Below are 22850 nucleotides of genomic sequence, written 5' to 3'. Positions count from 1 at the left end.
GTGATACGTCAAACCAATGAGCTATTTGGGGGTTGGGTCGCACATACTGTTGCTAGGGCATGGCTTCAACATTGTTACTATCACTGACTAACCAATCATATGACATTTCGCAATGTGTCAACATCTTTCTTGTGAATTTCTCTCTTTGAAGTCTTTGATTGGATACAATTGCTTTCAAGGCCCGCCTTTCATACTTTTTCTGTCGTCTTATTGGACACAGAAACCATCAATCAATCACCAGATTTTAGTTTACGTGCAGTCTGCATTAATTTTTGTTGAGAGTCTGTACGACTCAGAATTGAACCGTTCATATCGAGCGTCATCACTTTTTTGTTTATTTGTTTGTTTGTTTTTGTTTTGTTTCTCTCTTTGCTTTATATATTTTGTTAAAGTGTGCAATCGTTATTTTTTGTGTGTAATTTTATTTTTGCAAATACACCAGGATGGAACTTAATTCTCTTCTCCTACTTCTTGAGGCTGCAGAGTATTTGGAAAGAAGAGACAGAGGTATAATGCTTATATCTGCTGAACTAAAACTATTCTTTGTGATATTTGGTTGATTTGCCGGTCTACTGACACTTATAAACCTGTCTGTTGGTCAAGTGTATTTTCATTGAAGCCCAGAGGGACGATAGGATCTCGTTGTCGTGGGGTTCTAAGTCTATAGACGTTAAATCATCGGAATGATGTGACTTACCTGCATGTCATTATTTCTAGCACTGTTAAAATGTTGTTTCGATTTCAATATTCCGTCAAATGTAACCAGGGGGTGGGGGTGTTTGCTTTACAGTAAGTTGGAATCATGATTCGTCAATTGTGAAGCGGCTTGCCATAAAATATATCGAATGTCTAACTTTATCACTCTGATTTTGTTCATTACATCCCACACGTCTGTATTCAATGTTATTTTCGTTGACTTTCTCACTAGAAGCTGAACACGGTTACGCATCTGTTTTGCCGTATGATAGTGACTTTTCCAGAAAGAAAACTAAATCACCCATTTCAAGAAAACCGCACAACAACAGGTAAATACAATGCAGTGACATTGCTATAATAATGGATGGACATATTATAACCGTGTATTATAACGTTACATGTATTCGCCATTTTTGTTGTTGGGCTTGGCTGTGTATAAACATTGCCACGCGTACAGCGTCAACTTTCTGCTGCTGCTGCTTTCCCTTTTCCACCGCTGACATTTGCCTTCAACTCAATCATTTTCTTGTAGTAACACCGGTCGTGGGATTCAGCACAAACTTTTTGGTGACCGAGGACGACTGCACATGACTGTAGATGTTTAAAAAATAGTTGTCGTACCTGCATGAAGAAACTGGAAGCGTATAGCTATTTACTGTACTTTACATTGTGTTATATAAGCAGGCTAGTTTTCAAATATGTGTCAGTGATGGTTTTTTTTACACAACGAAAACAAGCAATGTGTTGCAGCAATGTTTTGAATATTCATTACATCTGAACTCAAAATTGGGCCACATGCTTATGTCATAGACATTTATGCTTATAGTAGTGAGGTTAGTCTAAGTGTGGTTAAACTCTCACTGCTGGGTGTGGTGTGAATAGACCCAAGTCAGCTGCTACAGAGCTTTGACCCCTGGATCTGTTTTGCTGCATTAGCCCCCTTTTCCTTGCAATGTCAAAGTAAAACAGCAGGAGCTCAGTGTGTAGCCCTTCCCCCACAATATGCATAGAAAGCACTGAAAAAAAGGACATCTATGGAACTAGGGCTGTCTAAGAAATATATGACTTAAATTTATTTTAAACAGATAAAAACATATACTCAATTATATGTTTCTAATTAAACCTAAATTCCCATATTGAAGCTAACAAACAAATAAAGAATCTGGCATTGCAGACTTCATGTTGTTTAAATTTAAAGCTTTTTTCCAGGCAGTACCATATTTTCTGCACTACCCGCAGATGTTAAAATTGGGCTTTAGTCACACTGTTATCACAAATATAACTTGTCTTGCTTTGCTGTCACATGCATGTCATTTGCATTTATTTAATACTCAAGGAATCACATTAAGGAAAATGTGGGGAAAATGACATATTATGGCCTTGGTGGAGCAGAAACTACACTGCAGTTTTGACACAACAAACAACTGATGCTATGACCTACATATTTTGCTTTTATCTTGCATTGACTGCAATCTCTCAATGTCTTTGTTTGTTTGTTTATTTGGAGAAAATGTAATTGCCCGATCATACACCCTAGCATTCATACTCAGGACTAAAATAGCAATGCGTTGTAGCGTGCTGAATTTCCTCTGCGTCATTGGGTGCATGCTGATAGAGCTTTACTTACTGTGTTATTGGCTTAATAGACACACTTAAGATATGGGGAATGATTGAGCTTTTTTGTATAATGTAGAATTTAAAATCAGATAGAATTCAGCGTGTGTGTGGATGTGTGTCGGGGCCAGGGAGCATCAAAATCATTCTTTTGTTCTTTTATTTCTGCATTCATTACAATCCCATTGAATTTGCTCAGTGATAATTTTTTAGACTATTTATATTTTGCATGACAATAAGGATGCTTTTGTATATTAACTCTGTAAAACATCTAGATTGACGACAAGAGTGCATATGTGATGCTAAAAGCAAATGTTGCACTTTTGCATTACTTGAGGAAGATCACTATTATGCCAGATTGGTTCACTTTATCACTATTTTATTAGTAGTTTATAAAGTGATAAAGATATATATGAAACAATTTGTAGAGTCAGTTCACTTTTTTAAGTATATATACAGTTGAAGATTTTTTCAACACATTTCTAAACATAATAGTTTTAATTACTTATTTCTAATAACTGATTTATTTTATCTTTGCCATGATGACAGTAAATAATATTTTACTAGATATTTGTCAAGACACTTCTATACAGCTTAAAGTGACATTTAAAGGCTTAACTTTGTTAATTAGGTTAACTAGGCAGGTTAGGGTAATTAGGCAAATTATTGTATAACGATGGTTTGTTCTCAAAAATAAAATTACCTTAAAGGGGCTAATATTTTGACCTTAAAATGGTTCATAAAAAATTAAAAACTGCTTATATTGTAGCCGAAATAAAACAAATTAGACTTTCTCCAGAAAAAAAAATATTATCAGACATACTGTGAAAAATTCCATCCTCTGTTAAACACCATTTGGGAAATATTTAAAGAAGAAAAACAATTCAAAGGGGGGCTAAGACTTCAACTGTACACACACACTCACACACACACACACACATATATATATATATATATATATATATATATATATATATATATATATATATATATATACTTTATACTTTATACTACTATAATTAAGTATGTTTACTTTCTTTTCAGGTCATCACACAATGAGCTGGAAAAACACAGGTAAGAACATATCAGATATACGATAAGAGCCTGCATGTAATCACCAATTAAATGTTTCGCATTTGTATACTTATTTTTCAAAAGCCACTGTCTTGTAGTAACAATTAAATTGTATAATAGGTCAGCAGGGTTTAGAGTCAAAATTTGCTAGTCAGCCATCTGTGATAATTATTATCCTTAATATTATAGCTTATTAAATTGACGTTATTATTCATAAATTATGTTTTTGTCACATTACACATCTATCATTAATATTCAGACTCAGCGTCCATGATAATATTATCATCATAAAATAGTAGCCGGGGTATTATTTTGTCATCATCACATGATATTTTGGGGCATGATTTTTTTTATCTATTATCAGTGAGCATGGGTTGGATTTTTTTTTATATCATTCTGAGTGGAGTAGATGCTTTAGGACTTTCTATTTCAATTGTTGCCAAAGTGATTGGTGAGGCAAACAAAGATAATTCTAAAAAAATACAAACCCTGATAAATGCAATTGCTTGTTCATACACCCTAGCATTCATACCCGTGACTAGTAAAATAGGCATATAGGCATATGTAGTTAGTGACTTAAATAATTAAACAGAGTAAAGCAAGTCATGTTACAACTTTTTGCTTTGTGCCAGGGTTAAAGTGGATTTTCATGTGTGAGATTGATGTCACTTGTCTTGATATCTTGGAGTTTGCCAGTTACATGCTTGCATCTGAGGAATTGACTGCTGCTCTGTGAGAAATATGTTCGGTCATGTCTTTTTTTCAGCAATTGGGCTTCTGAACTATTGACAACACTAGTCAGGAAAACAGGAAAACCATACAGGCAGGTTTATGACAAGTTTTGAAGGGACATAATAATACAAAGGAGAAAAAAAGAGCATTCCAGAATCAAGCTTCCACAACTTCCTGTTTTGGTAACTCTCTGTGAGGGTATAACACTTCATTGTAAATTCTGCAGTAACAATTGGCAAAAATAGTTGTTGCAAAAGTTGAATGACTCATTCTAATTTTAGTTTTGAATAGGTGCCATATTGTAATATGTTGGGATAGCTTGATCTGTGTGTTAATAACCACAACAATTGAATTGAAGTCCCTTTCTATGTGCTCCACTGACCAGCATTTGAAGTTTTAATTGCAGTGACCGTGCCATTTACTGCACTTCTATGAAAAAAATGTCTGTGTTCTGTTTTTTGATGATCTAAGTCTGATAGACTTTTCTTCCTCAAAGTGTTATGGAACTTTACAAATCAGTTACAATGTCACTTGTCATTTAAAACTTTATTAGTTTAAATGCTCGGGTAGTATCTAGAAAAAATGTCTTTGTGTAGAGCAGGAAGATGATTCTAATGATTTTGTTTCCTTATACTGCTTTAGAGATATTTTTATCCTTGATTACGTCATCTGGCAGAATATCTGAAGTCAAACAAGGTCAGGGTTTTCTCTAATATCATACTTAACACTGCTTACAAAACCTAGATTTCCTCATTTCAGTTTGAAAGGTGTTTTAGATTTATGTTTGTGCATGACATATAATGTCAGAGCAGTCTAGATCAGAGAATTGTTTACATTATTAATATTCTGAAGTAAAAAACCAACAAAAATTTTTGTAATAAATTGTTAAATTAAAATATTAAGTGCATTAGTACCATTTAATTTTTTAAACAGTACTGGTTCCCATTCCCCCCAAAATTTTCATTGGGATTCAAAATGTCTCATAAAATCCTTTAGAAAAATAAAGCCATTAATTTACAGATCTTTAAAAGCAATATATTTGTATTGTATCGCAAAATATAAATGAACACTGTGACTCTGATTGGTGGTATTTTTTAGCATTTCTGCTGGTTGAAGCAATGTGATTTATATGTGTTCAACAAAAGCATATACAATTGATTACTGACCTTCGAACTCACAGAAGGTCTGTTTATCAATCATTGCTAATCAATGCTTTCCCTGGATGAAGTTTCAGAATAAATTTAGCTTTTTTTGTTGGGCTTTCTAGTGACCTATCCATATGTTATATACACTTCATAGTCGTATGTTTTTTAGCCTTAGAGTCTGCAGTTTTGTACACACACATTCTCTCTCTGTCTGTCTTGGTGATTTCCATAAAACACATGCAAAACTATAAACTGGCTTTGAGCAGGATTCAGTGCTACATAGATAATTATTGCTGTTTGAACTGAAGCGTTGACTGTAAAATTAAGTTTGTTTTGCAAGGCTGAAGTTCACTCATCTGGCAAGCTCTCAAAAATAATTTTCACCCTTAAGAAAGTTTGCGAAAAGAACATGTTGTTGACTTTGAATTGAATTTAGCATATAGTCGTTCCATGACTCCCAGGTCAGATATTAGGAAGGAAGAAGTGTATCATAAAAGCAATTTCAAAGTGAAGCCATTGTTTCATGTTTTCATCTGGTGTAAAGATGCAACTTTCTTTGTTCATTTGTGTGATATTGCCAACTCTAAAAGCATTTTTTCTGCTGACCACTTGCGAGTGAATCACCATAGGCATCTTAATTCTAAATGGAAACAGGGCCTCTGACATGCAGACGATTCCAGAAAGCACCAGAGAGAAATGAATGCTGGTCAAATTTACCATTTTGAATTGGTTTTTACTATAACTTATTATCGGCGCCTAAAGGGACATAGGCGTAGCTAAATATGCAAATAAGGAAAAAAAATCTTCGAAGATTCAGTGTGCTTTTTCAATTGTTGGCCCACATTATGACATTCACCAAAATTCATATCAAAGAAATTATGCACATAATAATTTCTAAATGTTCTTGTATGAAAGAGATCCTTACTGTGCGGTGACCACAGTGCTGTTTTGCCAAGTGCTTTAATGCCTGTTTTCATTGTTGTGTAAGGCGAAGAATATCATCCTGTAAAACACGAGAGCCCCATTCGTTTATTTGAACTTATTTATGTCTATTAATGCCAATTTTGCTGACAAGTTTAGGATTTTTAACTTAAAAAATGAAACTTTTAGTGATGTACTGTCTTGATTATTTGTGAGCTAAAACAAATGTTATCTTCAGGTTGAGTTTAAGTGCATTTGGTTGAGTTTACTCAAATTCTAAAGGCAACAAGTGAGCTAGTTATTAAGTATAACTAACTGAAAATGTTTTGAAATGTTGCATTTTCAAATCTAATGTGATTGAGGCATTCTATTATATCGTTGTTTCTCTGGTCTATAGTTTCTATCAAAAAATAAATATATACATATTTTTTTTTCTTGTTCTGATTATCAGCCAATGTCCAAAATTTAAGCTGTTTTTGTTAGGAATTAACTGAAAACAGAGTAGTGATAGTAAGTAACAGGAGTGAAGAGGGTTAGAGTTTGGGAAAGTGTCTTCAGGCGGAACTCGTCTTTGGTTATCTTGTGCTGGAGTGTAGCCATAGACTGTTAAAAAAGATGGACACGCGTCTTCACTTCCTTCCGCTGTTGAGAAGTGTAACAAAAATCTCCCACGCTGGCCACTGTCATCTTTTAGAACTGTAACTTACTAAATCAAGCACACAGTCACATCACATCCCATTTTTTTGTAAAAACTAAACTAATATATATATATATAACAGATGAACATGTTGAGAACTACCTAAAGGTGTTAATATTTAAGCAAAATTATTGACAATATTTGAAGTGGAATCTTATTTAATTATTATTTTTTGCTTTACTCATGTCCCACTTGGCTCATGTTTATATGAAGCAGTGAGGGTTTAGGACCTGTACTGCATTCAGCAACGAGGAGGTGATCAAAATGTTTTGGCCTCACTTTACAGGACGCGTGATGCCATGGCTTAGTTACTCAAACTCACACAATAGGTTTAGCTATTTGTTTTCAGATCCTTTCTTAACTGATGTTTTCCCTCTGCTGTAAGTTTAGTTGTAGTTGTAGTTTTTTTGCAGTAATTTTGATTTTGGAAACTCCAGTGACACTGTGGTGAGGAGTGATGATATATGTTTTTGTCCCACCTTGTCTATTACACAGACGGAAGACACTTATTTCATGTGCTCCTCTGTTTCTGGGGTTGCTTCACTTTGCTAACAGGATGTTTCTGTATACGAGGAGGTGCAGTGTTTATTATAACAATAATCTGTAGTTTAGTGACTACTTATCAGTGCTCATCTTTTTATCTATACAATGAAATAATACCCTGTAGAAAAAGGCATTAAAGGGATAGTTTACCCAACAATGAAATTTAATCACCCTTCACTTGTTCAAAACCTTTTTGAGTTTCTTTCTTTTTTTAACACAAAGAAAGATAAATTGATGAAAGCTGAAAACATGTAACCATTGACATTTATAGTATTTTATTTACTATGTATATTTATTAAAAATTTTTTGAAATGTGATTAACTTTATGTTTCAAAATGAAATAAATCTATTCATAAATGCATATATGTGTATGTAAATATGCTTGCATGCAAACACACATGAATAAAAATAAGGTATAGAAAATCAAAAAGCTCACAAGAAGTAAACTAAAGAGTGGCTGCTATATAATAAGTTATTTATGTTTCACTTTTGTTTGAAAAATATGTTTTTAATATATTTTGTTTGTATTGTTTTAACAGGCATTCTTCTGAGCATTCCTCAATAAGCATGTCCTGGCATTATCACAAATCACATATAATTAAAATGCTATAAAAATTTTAATAAAAAGTAGACATTTACAAATTGCATAAAAACCGAAGCATTGCTCAAAACAGGTCATTTGAATATCGATCATAATTAGAAGTAGTGATTGTTTTTTTAAAAACAACACAACATTTATGAGTAGACAAATGGTTTGTCTTAATCAACAGTCTAGCTTTATAAACTGCTGCAGACCTAATATTTTTTATCATGTATCATTTTACTAAGTTTTAAATGTACGTTATATGTAAATAATTGGTTTCATATGTAGCAACTTTTAAACTCTTAAGCAATTATATTATGTTATGCAAATAAATGTTTGCTAGGTTTTTGTTTGCTGTCTATATTCATTCATGTTATAAATAAATAAATAAATAAATAAATAAGGGCAACGCAGTGGTGCAGTAGGTAGTGTTGTTGCCTCACAGCAAGAAGGTCGCTGGTTCGAGCCTCGGCTGGGTCAGTTGGCGTTTCTGTGTGGAGTTTGCATGTTATCCCTACGTTCGCGTGGGTTTCCTCCGGGTGCTCCGTTTTCCCCAACAGTCCAAAGACATGCGGTACAGGTGAATTGGGTTGGCTAAATTGTCCATAGTGTATGCGTGTGAATGAGTGTGTATGGATGTTTCCCAGAGATGGGTTGCAGCTGGAAGGGCATCCGCTGCATAAAACATGTGCTGGATAAATTGGCAGTTCATTCCGCTGTGGCGACGCCGGATTAATAAAGGGACTAAGCCGAAAAGAAAATGAATAAATAAATAACTGTTTTTTTATAGATACTTGTCTCTCGCTTGTTATTACGTTTGGTGATTTGGATCACATGATTCATATTTTACACAGTTGAACCTCCGTTAAGGGCACATTGATGGTACATATCGATACACCCTGATTTTCATGGTGCACTGGGACTTTTCAGGGCACAAACAATTCAGTGCCCTGGAAGTATTTTGCAATTGAGACAGCACTTAAAATGGCTGGTGACCTGATCAGTGCACTGATTGAACAAGTGTTCTGCTGATTGAGACGCACTCAAAGTGGGCAGCCATCTTTGAAATGCCTCTCAGGCATGCAAATTCAACTATTGTCTCTTTGAATAGACTGTCCCTTGGGTTCAAAACATACAGACTATAAAACCTGAGAACATTTGTTTCCAAGTGAGCTTGGCTTGTTGAATGGTAAAGCTTCCACACTTTATGTTATATTTTTAATGTTCGTGAGGCACATTCGCTGTAGATTAAGCTCCTTTTTTCCTAATGCCGGTTCCGACCTCTCAATAGGGATTTTCCTTAAGGGAATTGTGAGTCTATAGTAATTGATGATTGGCTCCTTTACTAGCAGACATGGCTTCATTCGCTACATTGGCCATGTTGACCATTGAATTTGTAGAGCAGTGCTTTAAAGGGGATGAATTTAGTTTTCTCTCCTGTTTTATTGAGAGCATTTAAAGCTGAGGTTCTCAACATTGTAGAGGCCCCTCTTTGTCCAATAAAAAAATCCAAAGGCCTTCTTAACATGTGCTTATGTTATAGTAAAATTAACTAAACTCAGTCATATAATATCAGTTTGGTGTTGTGCTTTTCCATATTTTGTTTTTTACAAAGTATACTAGTCAGTCTTTGAAACGAGTAACCTGTTGATGAACAGCTAGTCAACCATCCTGGCTTTTCTCTCATCAGTTTAGCCTACATTTGAAGAGAGTAATCCCTATGCTGGAATGGTCAGCGGCGATCTGTGTTAACACTGTAATCCAGTTCACCGAAGATGTGCCTGAACCTGCACCTGCACCATAGGCATTTGAAGCGGAATTCACACCATGCTTCATGTGTTACCCGGCATTCCTGTGTCATTTTGAAATATTTTCAAGTGTAAATTGGTTATTTTTAGAGTTACCGCAGCTGATCCAGCATTTAGTAAAATGTCATTACAAATGGAATTATTTTCTAGTTATGTGAAGTTCTTTGTTTTGATTGAATATAATCTGACATCCTTTGACCTGAATGACCGCCAACCTTCATGCACATGTGATCATACTTTTGGCTGGAAGGCAGTGAGACAAACAAGACTGATCTCTGAAACACAGAAATACAGGTCATACTCACATATGCTACAATTTATAATGTCAAAGGCTGAAGGAATTTTGTTTATCACAGATCTGTAATTTCTAATGGCCACTGTTAAAGCATTGTTCAACTACAGATGTATTTAATTACACGCTGTTTGTTAACATGCAACTGGAATTTCTTTTTTTTTACTTTTAAAGAGCTGGTAGCTGTTGAATTTAGTGAATCACCAAGGAACAGTTTGAAATCTGATATTCTTTTCAATCACATTTTTTAAACCTATACATTTAGATTGGCTGTAGGTGAGCAAATTACGAGCAACATTTTATTTTGGGTGAAATTTCGATTTAATAGATGCAGCTTAACTCACAAAGAAGTGAAATGTAACATGAGATTTGAAAGAATAGTTCACCCCAGAATAAACATTTACTCACCCTCAAGTGGTTATAAACCTTTATGAGTTTCTTTACTCTGTTGACACAGAGGAAGATATTTTGAAGAATGCTGAAAAGCTGTAATCATTAACATCTATCAGAAAAACATGGAAGTTACAGTTTTCCAGCTTACTTCAAAGTATATCTTAGTTTGCGTTTAAGAAAGACAGGTTTGAACAAGTGAACGGCGAGTAATTTATCACAGCATTTTTATTTTGGGGTAAACCATGCCTTTTATGACAGTAATAAAATAAAATTTAAAAAATGTGTACAAACATTTAATAATTTCAAATATTTTGTTGTACTATTTCGCTCGTGAATATGTATTTAAGTTTATGTCTACAACGGGCTCCCCCAGTCTAGTTTCTTAGGAATTCTGTATCCGTTTTATTTGTTATTCTTTTTATTCCTTATCCTTGAGATTTTAGGGATTTTTTCCTTGCCACAGTCAAATGACACTTTTTGAGAGGAGGTTTACAGCTCCATGTACTCTAAAGCTGCTTTGGCTTGTGCTGTTTGACCCAGAATTCTGAAACTGAATTGGATATTTCAAATATAAAGTGTACAATTGTTGTCATTATTGATTTAAATTATATTTTTCATTGCAATATTGTGCATTATTACTGTAAAAGAGTGAAGCTAATACAGTACTATTCATTTTACTCACGTCAATCAGTCAGAGAGTTATGATGATGTGATGTTTGGCATGTTGTGTACACTGTATTTCATATTTAATTCGCTTGCTGTTGACATATTGGTCTGATCAGTAAATCAGAATGGTTGCAATGGGAATTGGACCCAGATTTGTAGCAGCTCATGTGATGCCAGTTGCCTGAAGAAGAAGAAAAAAATCAGTATAACAACAAAAATATATTATATATTACAAAATATATAAGCAAATAATGCAGATTTTCTCAGTTTTGTACATTTTAGCTGTGAAGTTTTCTGTGGATTTACACTACAGAGCCAGTCCCATATACATAGTATGTTAAGGACTCATTTTTTGAGAGGTGTAAAGAGACCAGCCTTGCCCACACCAGCTGTATACATTACAGTCAATCGCCTGTTTCTCAAAAGAGGGTCACTTCCGCCAAATCAGTGCCTCACAATGATGGGCTCTATCAATGTCTGTCTGAGGGAAGTCTGTTTATTTGGCAACCGTCTTAGTTACTCGCTCCCTACAGCTATTTATAACTTATTTTAGGAGGGAGAGACTGAAATGTTTTCGCCAGTCTTACAACCCAGTAATGTATCAACAACAGATAAAATATTTAGAAATAAAGGTAAGATTTTACAATAAAGTTCTATTAGTTAATGTATTTACTAACATGAACAAACATGAACATTTTAGTTCTTGTTAACTTGAAGTACATTAATTAATGTTAACTAGCACAGCTGTGGATTTTAATGTGTTAGGAACTATTGAATTATGATTAATAAATACTGCACAAGTATTGTTAATCTTTAGTTCATTTAAAAAGGGTCACACTTTATTTTAAAGTAGAATGTGTGCTATTAGCAAACCAATAACTATTACTTTTGCCTCAATAACCCCCTGATTTGCAACATCTTATTATTTATTAAAGTAGTAGTTAGGATTTTACAGTATACAGGTATCACAGTAGGCAGGATTAGTGATGTAGAATTAGATCATGCAGAATATATTCTCTCTCTATAATAAACAGCCAACATCCTAATGAGAATTGTTACTTAAAGTGTTTATAAATAAGGAGTTAATTCAAATAATCACACAAACAGTTCTCATACATAAAGGTGCAATCACAGTCTAACAACCAACAGAATGATCCTAAATCAAGCTCTTTGGTTTCAAATATGTCCTCGTCTAATTCTCCACTCCATCTTTTTCTTTGTTTGTTGCAGACGTGCCAAACTGCGATTGTACCTGGAGCAGTTGAAACAGCTTGTGCCTTTGGGTCCTGATAGCACCCGTCACACCACACTGAGCCTGCTCAAACGTGCCAAAATGCACATCAAGGTACAAACCAACTCAGCATTTCTTTGTACAATATCTGTTTGCACAGCAGTAAAGAGGCTAGAGCAGTTCCAGTCACAGGGGAAGTTAATCAGGAACTGTCCACAGGAAATGTATGCCACTCTCCATGTTGCAAATCAGATACCTCCTTACAGTTCCTGACATGGTAGAGATTGATGGTAATACTTTAGCTATACTTAAGAAAAAAAATATTTTAAAAATGATGAAATTATAAACAAAAAAGTGTCGTCTAAGTGTGTGATGCATCTGATAATTCAGTTATGTTAATCAGTGCATCCTTTATGTGCAGTTTTTATTTTTATTTAAGGTTAATATTGATTTTTGAGTTATATGAAGTATAAAATGTCAGAGTGTTGCAACTGTTCAGATATCATTAAAGAAGAAAAAACCCTACTAAATCATAGTTTTGTAGTGTGATCACAACCAACATACATAAACTTGTTGGGGGGAAAAGCAGGGAATTGCATCCCACACTGAAAACCCTAGTAAGTTGACTGAACTAAATTAATTGAGTAAACTCGTTGTAATAGAGTCTCCCAAAATTTGCATATTTAAGTTTATTTAACTTGGCGGTTTGGTAGACTATACTTAAATTGTTCAGTTCCCCAAATTTAGTTTATAAGTAGATTATACATAAATTGTTCAGTTCCCCAAATTTAGTTTATAAGTAGATTATACATAAATTGTTCAGTTCCCCAAATTTAGTTTATAAGTAGATTATACATAAATTGTTCAGTTCCCCAAATTTAGTTTATAAGTAGATTATACTTAAATTGTTCAGTTCCCCAAATTTAGTTTATAAGTAGATTATACTTAAATTGTTCAGTTCATCAAACTTAATACTTAAGTAGTTTATACTTAAATTGTTCAGACCACCAAACCTAGTACTTAGTACGAAGTTTGGTGAACTGGACAATTTAAGCATAGTTTACAAAACCGTCAAGTTAAATAAACTTAAATATGCAAGTTTTGGGAGACTCCATTACTCAATTAAATTGAGCCAACAAATTATTATGGTTAGGGTTATTAATTATTAGGGTTTTCAGTATATGATTTGCATGCCCTCTTGTCTGCTTTGGCAAAATAAATAAAACTACACGTTTATATTTGTGTGTGTGTGTGTGTGTGTGTGTGTGTGTGTGTGTGTGTGTGTGTGTGTGTGTGTGTGTGTGTGTGTGTGTGTGCGTGTGTGTGTGTGTGTGTATATATATATAGTGTGTGTATATATAATAGTGTGTGTAAAATTATTCATCATAATGTAAATAAATGGCTTCTTATTTTTTGTTTATAAACTATAAAAAAAAAATTCATAGTATACTTACACACACACACACACACACACACACATATATATATATATATATATATATATATATATATATATATATATATATATATATATATATATATATATATGTGTGTGTTAAACAATCACATTTAGTATAAGGAAGGAACTGTTATGACTTTTTTACTTAATGTGTGTAACACGCTGAAAAGTTGAGTTTTCAATTTGAAACTTTTTTGGAATATGATATAAATGTTTCAAAAAATACACAGAATACTGTTTTAATGGCTAGATATTTTCCTTGTCTCTTTTTTATATCACTAATGGTTAAAAAACGGTCATTGTGAGTCTGTAGACAACGGCAACCCAGTGCCATGTGCCTTTTTCTTCTTTCCTCTTTGTTGCACAGTATTTTTTTGCTCAATCTGCCCTATTTCCTGTCTTGCAATATAGATCTGTCTTTCTATTAATATGATTGTTTCATTTTAAGCTCAGCGGAATAATGGGTTTTTATCACTGTGCATGCTCTAGTCGACTGATAGATGGTACATGTCATGTAGAGTGGTGTCTCTGTGCTCTGTGGTTTGATCAGTGGATACATGTGCTCTGCAGAAGCTGGAGGAACAGGATAGGAAGGCTCTAAACATGAAGGAGCAACTGCAGAGAGAACATCGCTACCTCAAACGGCGTCTGGAGCAGCTGTCTGTTCAGGGCTTAGAACGTATTCGCACTGACAGCATGGGCTCCACCATCTCCACTGACTCTGAGCAAGGTACAGCACTGCTCAAACATGCTCATATACTCTTACCGTCAATGAAACATGTAAAAAACAAAAGTAAGTGGCTACAGACAGCAGGTACACATACTGTTAATTATGCTTCACATTCTTTGTACAGGCTATGGGAAATGTATATCTTCGCCATTTGTTCATGTGTGTTGATATTATGTTGATATTGTCAGTTTGTGCATGCAGAATGCTACATTTTTGTATGTGCTCCTAGTTTCAATTGTTTCATTTGTGATAACACAAAGAAATGTGCTTACTAAGGAATGCGCTGATAAATCGCTGTAGATAGATAGATAAATAGACAGACAGACAGATAGACAGATAGACAGATAGATAGATAGATAGATAGATAGATAGATAGATAGATAGATAGATAGATAGATAGATCGATCGATAGATAGATAGATAGATAGATAGATAGATAGATAGATAGATAGATAGATAGATAGATAGATAGATAGATAGATAGATAGATAGATAGATAGATAGATAGATAGATAGATAGATAGATAGATAGATAGATAGATAGATAGATAGATAGATAGATAGATAGATAGATCGATAGATAGATAGATAGACATTTTATTGTCAAACAAGTCTTAAATTTTCTTGCGAAACAGTATCAACATAATCAATATTGCATACATTTCACATTCACAACACTTCATGTAAATTATGACATAAAAAAAATGTTTTATTTTTTATAAAGCGTTTTTATAAAGTGTTTAGAAAGCTGTTAAAGAATTACAATGAAGTACCAATGAAATATTAATAACTTATTATATTGTAGTTATTACTGTTGCTTCTATATCCTATGAGTAGGCCCACACGGTATTTGCGCGCCTAGAATTCCGCAGATTTATGCAGATTTTTAGCCCGTCATAGATTCTGTTTATTTACTTGTGTAAATGTTGGTAAATTTATATTTATTCCATTTTTTTATTCTTTTCAGTAATATTATTGAGTAATGAACTTTGCCTTGCTTGCTTGCGGTTTTAAAAAAAATCTTTTTTGGTGCTTTAATCTTGTCAATAATATTGTTCAAAAGGTCCTGATTCGCACTTATTAAATAACTGCTTCGTACAATATTTATTTTACATTCTTCAGGTGATCACCTGAAGAATGTAAAATAAATATTGAAATAGCCAAAAATGTCTGCAGATTCTGTCTGGCCCTTCCTAAGAGTATTTTATTTGCGTTTTATGCATAGTAAATGAAAAGTGTTGTTTCTTTGTTGGCAAAATTATTTTGTCAATGAAATACATCACGTTCATCATCATCATGTTATTAATAACTCACTCTTATGTTCTTTCAAATCCATTCAATTAAGATATTTTATGTGAAATCTGAGAACTCTCTGATCCTCCATAGACAACAACAGTCCAGGCTCGATTAGGCAAATACAGTCCAGACAAATACCAGACAAATACCAAAAGACATAATCAAAACAGACCACATGCCTTCAGTGCTTCGATCAGAGTATTATCAAGCTACAAGAATTCTTTTGTGTGAACATAAAACAAAAATAGCAACTCTGTTTAACAGTTTCTTCTCCTCAGTGTCAGTGCACTTTAAATGAGCCTGGACCGTTCTCAGATTTCATGTAAAATATCTTAATTTTTATGGGAGTTCATTCATTACTCAGCTTATACAGTATACTATTTTGACTAGTATTCTTGAGTGTGTACCAGTTACACACTCATTATTGCGGTGCATTGTGAGATTGAATGAGTACACCTAAAAACACCCACTACGGTTTCAACATTATAATATTGGATAATATCATAACATTGGAAAAAACTTCCATCGCGATATTTTGATTTTCTGTGATTTATATAGCGATGTTATTTATTTCTATTTCTATATATATATATATATATATATATATATATATATATATATATATATATATATATATATATATATATATATATATATATATATATATATATATATATAGATTGATTGGGAAAGGTTTTGGTAGATCTTATTATGCATAATATACTGTATAATAAAAGAATTACAAGCGTAGATAAATACAGTAGAGCATACAAATTAAGGAGTCTAACTGTATTCAGTATCAGAAATTAAATAATTAAATGTACAGTAAGGTTGTATAATCTTCATTGTATAAATAATTATATACAGTTAGTCTTTGTTGATACTACAAATGTGATATGTTAATGTGCCCAAATTCTTTAAACTCTCCTAAAATGTTTACACAAGCCTTAAAAATGCACACAATTGATAAATTTTCAGTTTATTATGGTTAAACTGAAATGACTCTGAAATTATTGCATGTCCTGTGATGTGACTATCGCAGATTCACACATTGTGATATCGATGCTAAAATGATATATCGTGCACTAGTGGAGGGGGTGATTTCAGGCTCACATGTTGATTCGCTTCTTTGGTTAAGGCTGGAGTGAAACTCTACAGTATTGTGGCTCTACAGGATCCCATGTGGCTGCCTCTGGTGTAAACAAAGGACAAAATAGGCTTTTCTGTAAATATATCTGCAATGGAACACCAGTAGATAAGCAAGCAAACAGATGACCACTAATTCACAAGCATAACCATAACATTGACATTGCCAGCGTTTTATGCGTCTCTGTTTGTTCGTACAACCAACTGTATGACTTTATTTTTGGCATCATTGCTTAATGAGCTTTTATTTCTTTGTGTGGACAGAAGTGGACGTTGACATAGAGGGGATGGAGTTCATGCCAGGAGAGGGTGATAGTGTGGACAGTATTAGCGATGGCGAGGACCACTACAGCCTGCAGAGCAGTTCCAGTGATGGAGGCCACCATTCGCATTCTCACAGATTACAAGCTCACATCTGCTAGGCCGCAACAGTGTATCACCTCCAACATACCCCATCATCCACTCCCAGCTGGCAGGAAGCACCTGGTTGATTTCCACTCTTCTGAAAACCCTGTCCGCTTTATATCGGAACCCTTTCCCCCACAACACCCCCCGCCCCAACCCCACAAATGCACACAGGCAAGCAATATGTGGTTTAAATAAGTATGTGTGTGGTAACAAAGTTTTATCTTGTCTGTTCTGCTGTGTGAGTTTAAGAATCTATGGCTCTGTTTCAAAACCATAGTAACTGCTTTTACTGTCTAGTATATAAACAGGTAGTCCTATCATCGAAGGTAGTATCCATACTGACCTTATATGTGATAAAAAAAGACACTCTAAAGTTGCTTATATGCATCACACAAATAGCGCCCTTCATGAATCAGTGACTTCATCAAATGTGCTGTCACGTTACTGAATTTTTGGCAAAAGATTTCGATTTGTGTAGTGCGTTTTAGCTGCATTTACACTGAAACAAAGTCAGAAAGAACGGTTCATTCTGACACAAATTGTTATGCTTGAGTAAACAAAAAACTGCCTCCATTCTGAGCCACTTTCAAATTTCATTTAAGATAGAAATTAAAAAATTAAAGGCATAATTCATCCAAAACTGAAGATTTACTCACCCACAAGTGGTTTCAAACCGAAGAAGATATTTTGACGAATGTTAGAAACTGGATCCACTGACTCCATAGGATGACAAACAAATGCTGTGGACGTCAGTGTTTAACAGTTTTGTGTTGAACAGAAAGAAAAACTCAAAAGGTTTGTGACAAGTGAAGGGTGAGTAAATCTTGACAGGTTTTTGGGTGAACTGTCCCTTTATGGTTCACTAGTTGATTTCTTATTTGTAAAAGTAAAGAGAAAGTCCTTGACAGTTGTGACCGCAGCAAAAAAACTAAAATGACGCTGTCCAAAATGCGTTAGTGTTTTAGTCTTTATGTAAAACCTTGAGTAGTAAATGATGTAGCAATAAACATAGAAAGCAATGGCTTTCTTATGCAGTGAAATTATTCTGGACCAAACCTTTAAGACATGAAAAGATGAGTAAATCTGTTTGTCTTTTCACCTGATTTGTTTAGATTGTATGCATGTCCAGCACTCAAAATGACAAGTCAAAATTTGTAAGACTGTAAGTTGTAGGGGGTGGGCAAAACTCTTCAGTACTATCAGAAAATGATATTAATGCTTTTAGTTCCACGTCTTTCCCCTTAACTTAATTGCTTACGTATGTTTTGAAGCCTTTGTTCTTCAGCAGTATATATGCAGTGCAGTGTGCAATATTCAGAATATAAAAGAAAGGTCTTTGTGCTGGGAATTCCAAATCTTTACAGACAGCCCCAGTTATCAAAGCAGGTCAGACCAAAATAAATTAGGAAACAAATGAGTATGTAAAAGACAAATGTACGTTTGAGAAAAGAAAAAGATATATTCATCACTGAAAGTGATTTTAACAAGCGTAGTTTATATTTTCTGTAGTAGCTTTTGTATTATATTTTCCTAAATAGTCCTTGATTAAAAGACAAATAGAGGAGTATATGAATATAAATATATATAAATATATAAAGTATATGAAAATGACAGAACATAAGGCCGGGGCTAATGTTTGGGAGAACTTTTTCCCTTATCTCCAACTGTCATGCTGTGCCTTGACTCATCGTATCCCTGTTTTTTTTCCAATCTCCTTCTCATATCCACAACCAGCCAGCTTTCATCCTCACAATACACTCTTCCTTGTCCATTTGACCTTTCGCACAAAGTGACGAAAAACAAGGCTTTGTCTCCTCAACCTCCATACTACAAACCTCCAAAAATATGCTTTCAATTTTGCGAAGCAACATCATCCGCATCTGCGACACTGGTCGTCTCCTCTTGTGGCAGCTCGTCTCACCCCATTGAAAAGCTTCCTAACCAACTCTGCTCTTGTGGCTCTTTTCAATGGGTTATTTTTTATTGAATTTTTTAATAGCTGTCTGTTTTTATTGTCCTAATGTCTAAGACGTGTTATGTATTTCAAACAATGAAGTGGAAGACCTTGGGAGAAGAGCATTGGAATCAATCAATTATGGCAGCTCTAGACTTCTCCACCCTCTCCCAATGGTAGTTCCTGACGTAGTATTAAAGTCTGCTCAAAGGTATGATCACATTAGCGTAACTGCAGCACAAATATCTTGAGCAAAAAATGTCAATAACGTAGAGATGTGGGTCAAATACAAAGTTTTACAAAGGATTTTATTTACATAGAACCCACTGTAAGTGATGAAGTGTCTGATTTAATGTTTACATTCTTTTTGTGTGTGGAAAATGCAGGACAATATTTGGTAGACAAGACTGAATGACATATAGTTAATGTATTCTGTAAATCAAGGTAAAAATGTGCAACTGTTGTTGTTTTTTCAGAAAGAAAATAAACATAAACAGGACACTTTTTGTTTTTGGCCCATGTCTGAGGCGTAGTTCACACAGAATTGCCTTTTTTTTAGTAAATGTGACAAAAAATTTACTAAAAATCTTCCTTCGTAATGTGAAACTCAAACTGTGTAGATTAGAATGGCTTGATTTTGCTCATGACATTTCGCCCATTTACGGTAAATGTGACCAAACTTTAAGCAGACCATAGTATTCAATCCTCTACCCATAAGAGCAATGATACAGCAATATGATTCTTCAGTTTGTAAAGCAGTGAGGACTTGAGTGTAATGGTAACCAGCACTGTCTCAATACTATGGTGCATATTGTGACCAACTCATAAGATTTATTTTATTTTGGGTTTTACTGTTTTATTTCTCCATTTTCTTTTAAACACTGAAAGGAGAAAGTTTTTTCGTTTTGTTTTTTTAAAAGCTACATTTTTATGAAGAGTTTACATTTTATGTCATGATATGCCTGACTGTTGTAGCAGAACTGTTTTTTTTTTTTTTTTTTTATTTGTTGTTCAAGTGACTCGTTCTATCAAAGAAGAAAAGCTCTTGCACAGAACCTCCCATTAACATGCTTTAAGTGAGAGTTCAGAGAATTGGGCATGAGAATATGAATAGATATTTTTGCATGTCTAAGAGATTATAGCTTTTAATTGGCATTATAGAAGAAGTCATATGTGAAATTAGGCCAATGTCAGTTTCCAGTGTGGTGAAAGAAATACTTTATGACAGAGACAGGGTTATTCAGTGGCTGCAGGGTTTTTTGGAAGCTTTAAAAACACTACAATGTGTGTGTCAGCAGACAGCCACATATATAATTACACGGAAAGTGCCAGGTGTCCGGGGATCTAAAATATGTGTTCCATCACTCAGCCTAAAAAACAAAAAAAGTGGTGCTGCTGTGTTTTTTGGCCTGGCAGATTGAGCTGTTTGTAGAGCATATGATTGAGACTTCATAGGAGGAAAGCTAAATCGGAGAATCATTTGACCACGAAACACAATGATAGCTCTAAAAAATCCCTTTGACCTTTTTTAATGCGTATAAAAGCACTAGACGAAAGAAAGAACTTCCATGAAAAGATTCCTGCCATCTAGATTCTATTAGATATAGACTTTTATTTTTCTAACCCCTCCCTATTTTGGGAGGCATCAGATGTAATATCAGATTTCTATCTTTGTATGACTATAGATTTGTGACCCATATTTTCTGCTCAATTTTACTTTCCCCTGGTTGTTTTGTTTTGTGTTGATGGAGCGGTTTGTTGACAGGTCAGTATGTTTGGTGCATCTCACAGAACGCTTGCGTTTCAGCATGAGAAAAACTTGTGGCAAGACTGCGAAGGGAGGGTTCTGTGCCAGAGACCTGTGAACAGATTTCCTAAAAAAAGCAAGTGATATGCATTTAGATGTTGTATAATAGTGTAAAGGTTTTTTTTCTTTGTGTGTGTGTGTGTGTGTGTCTGTGTGTACATACACATATTTACCTGGTGCTGGCTATGTTTGAGCCCACACTCTATGGTATTATGTATTCTTGTATTGTAATATAAATAATTAAAATGTTTTCTACACGCTGGCTCCTCAGAGTTCTTATTTGCAATTTTGCAGGAATGTTTATGTTCTGGGAAGATTGAGCGTACTATATTGGCCATAGGGCAGCATGGTGGCGCAGTGGGTAGCACAATCGCTTCACAGCAAGAAGGTCACTGTTTTGAGCCCCGGATGGGTTAGTTGGTATTTCTGTGTGGAGTTTGCATGTTCTCCCCGTGTTCGCGTGGGTTTCCTCCCGGTGCTCCGGTTTCCCCCACAGTCCAAAGACATGCGGTACAGGTGAATTGAATAAGCTAAATTGGCCGTAGTGTATGTGAGTGTGTGCAAGAGTGTTTTCCAGTGTTGGGTTGCGGCTGGAAGGGCATACGCTGCGTAAAACATGTGCTGGATAAGTTGGTGGTTCATTCCGCTGTGGCGACCCCTGATTAATGAAAGGACTACGCCAAAAAGGAAATAAATGAGTGAATGAATATTGACTATTTTAATACTGTCAGTTTTTCACGGTTAATTCAGTCTTTTACTTGATAGTCTAAATGAGGAATATCTGATAGATTTTTTTTCAAAGTAAATCCTTCTCTACTTTTGTCTTTTCTATTTATTTTATGAATGTTGGTAAAACTGGTTACAACATTTTACCAGTTTTTTTATTAAGTCATGCTCATACCATAAAGAAATTAGTAAAACTAAAGTAAAACTAATATTTTACTTTTGATATGTACAATATTTAGATAGTACAATTTTACAATGGTCATGCTTTTTTTCAATAGACAAATAATGCAATACAGTCATGGTTGGCTGGACAGCTATATTCACTTTAATTAGCATTTATGAAATTAAATATAAAAAAGAATGATCTACAAATTTTGGAGAACTGGTGATGATGTTCTCTACAAACTTTATGAAACCATAATCAATGTTGTTTTAACAGAATACTCTGCTGGAAAACATTAATATGGTAATTTAGATTAAGTTATAAACAAAACAGTAACATCCCTAGCACCACCTATGGTCTCGTCATTATCTGTGTGTTTGTACATTGTAGTGAAGGCCATTCGGGCCCTTTCTGCCAAATGTGGTTCTAAATTTTAGATGTCCATACACTTTAGGGCTGAAGACAAATTTATTTATTTATTCATTCATTGTCTTTCGGCTTAGTCCCTATTCGGCATATGTTTTATGCAGCGGATGCCCTTCCAGCCGCAACCTATAACTGGGAAACATCCATACACTCTCATTCACACACATACACTTCGGACAAATTTAGCTTACCTAATTCACCTGTACAACATGTCTTTGGACTGTAGGGGAAACCGGAGAACCCGGAGGAAACCCACGCGAACACAGGGAGAACATGCAAACTCGACACAGGAATGCCAACTGACTCAGAAATGCCAAAAGGCTCAAACTAGTGACCCTTT

The 22850-nt window shown here is 34.5% G+C and overlaps 1 protein-coding gene across 1 annotated transcript; it reads left to right on the top strand.

Annotated features, from left to right (window-relative positions):
* Window positions 1–274: 274 nt before the first annotated feature.
* Window positions 275–21452, top strand: mxd4 (MAX dimerization protein 4). Its single transcript, XM_056459319.1, has 6 exons — window positions 275–507; window positions 929–1025; window positions 3355–3384; window positions 12395–12509; window positions 14425–14584; window positions 17291–21452. Exons 1-6 carry the CDS (start codon window positions 444–446, stop codon window positions 17446–17448), a joined length of 624 nt encoding a protein of 207 aa, XP_056315294.1. The 5' UTR covers window positions 275–443; the 3' UTR covers window positions 17449–21452.
* The last annotated feature ends 1398 nt before the right edge of the window (window positions 21453–22850 follow it).

Source organism: Danio aesculapii, chromosome 1 (assembly GCF_903798145.1).
Source record: "Danio aesculapii chromosome 1, fDanAes4.1, whole genome shotgun sequence".
Taxonomy (NCBI): Eukaryota; Metazoa; Chordata; class Actinopteri; order Cypriniformes; family Danionidae; genus Danio; species Danio aesculapii.
Note: the sequence above shows the minus strand (reverse complement) of the source record. Positions and strands in the feature narration are given on the sequence as shown.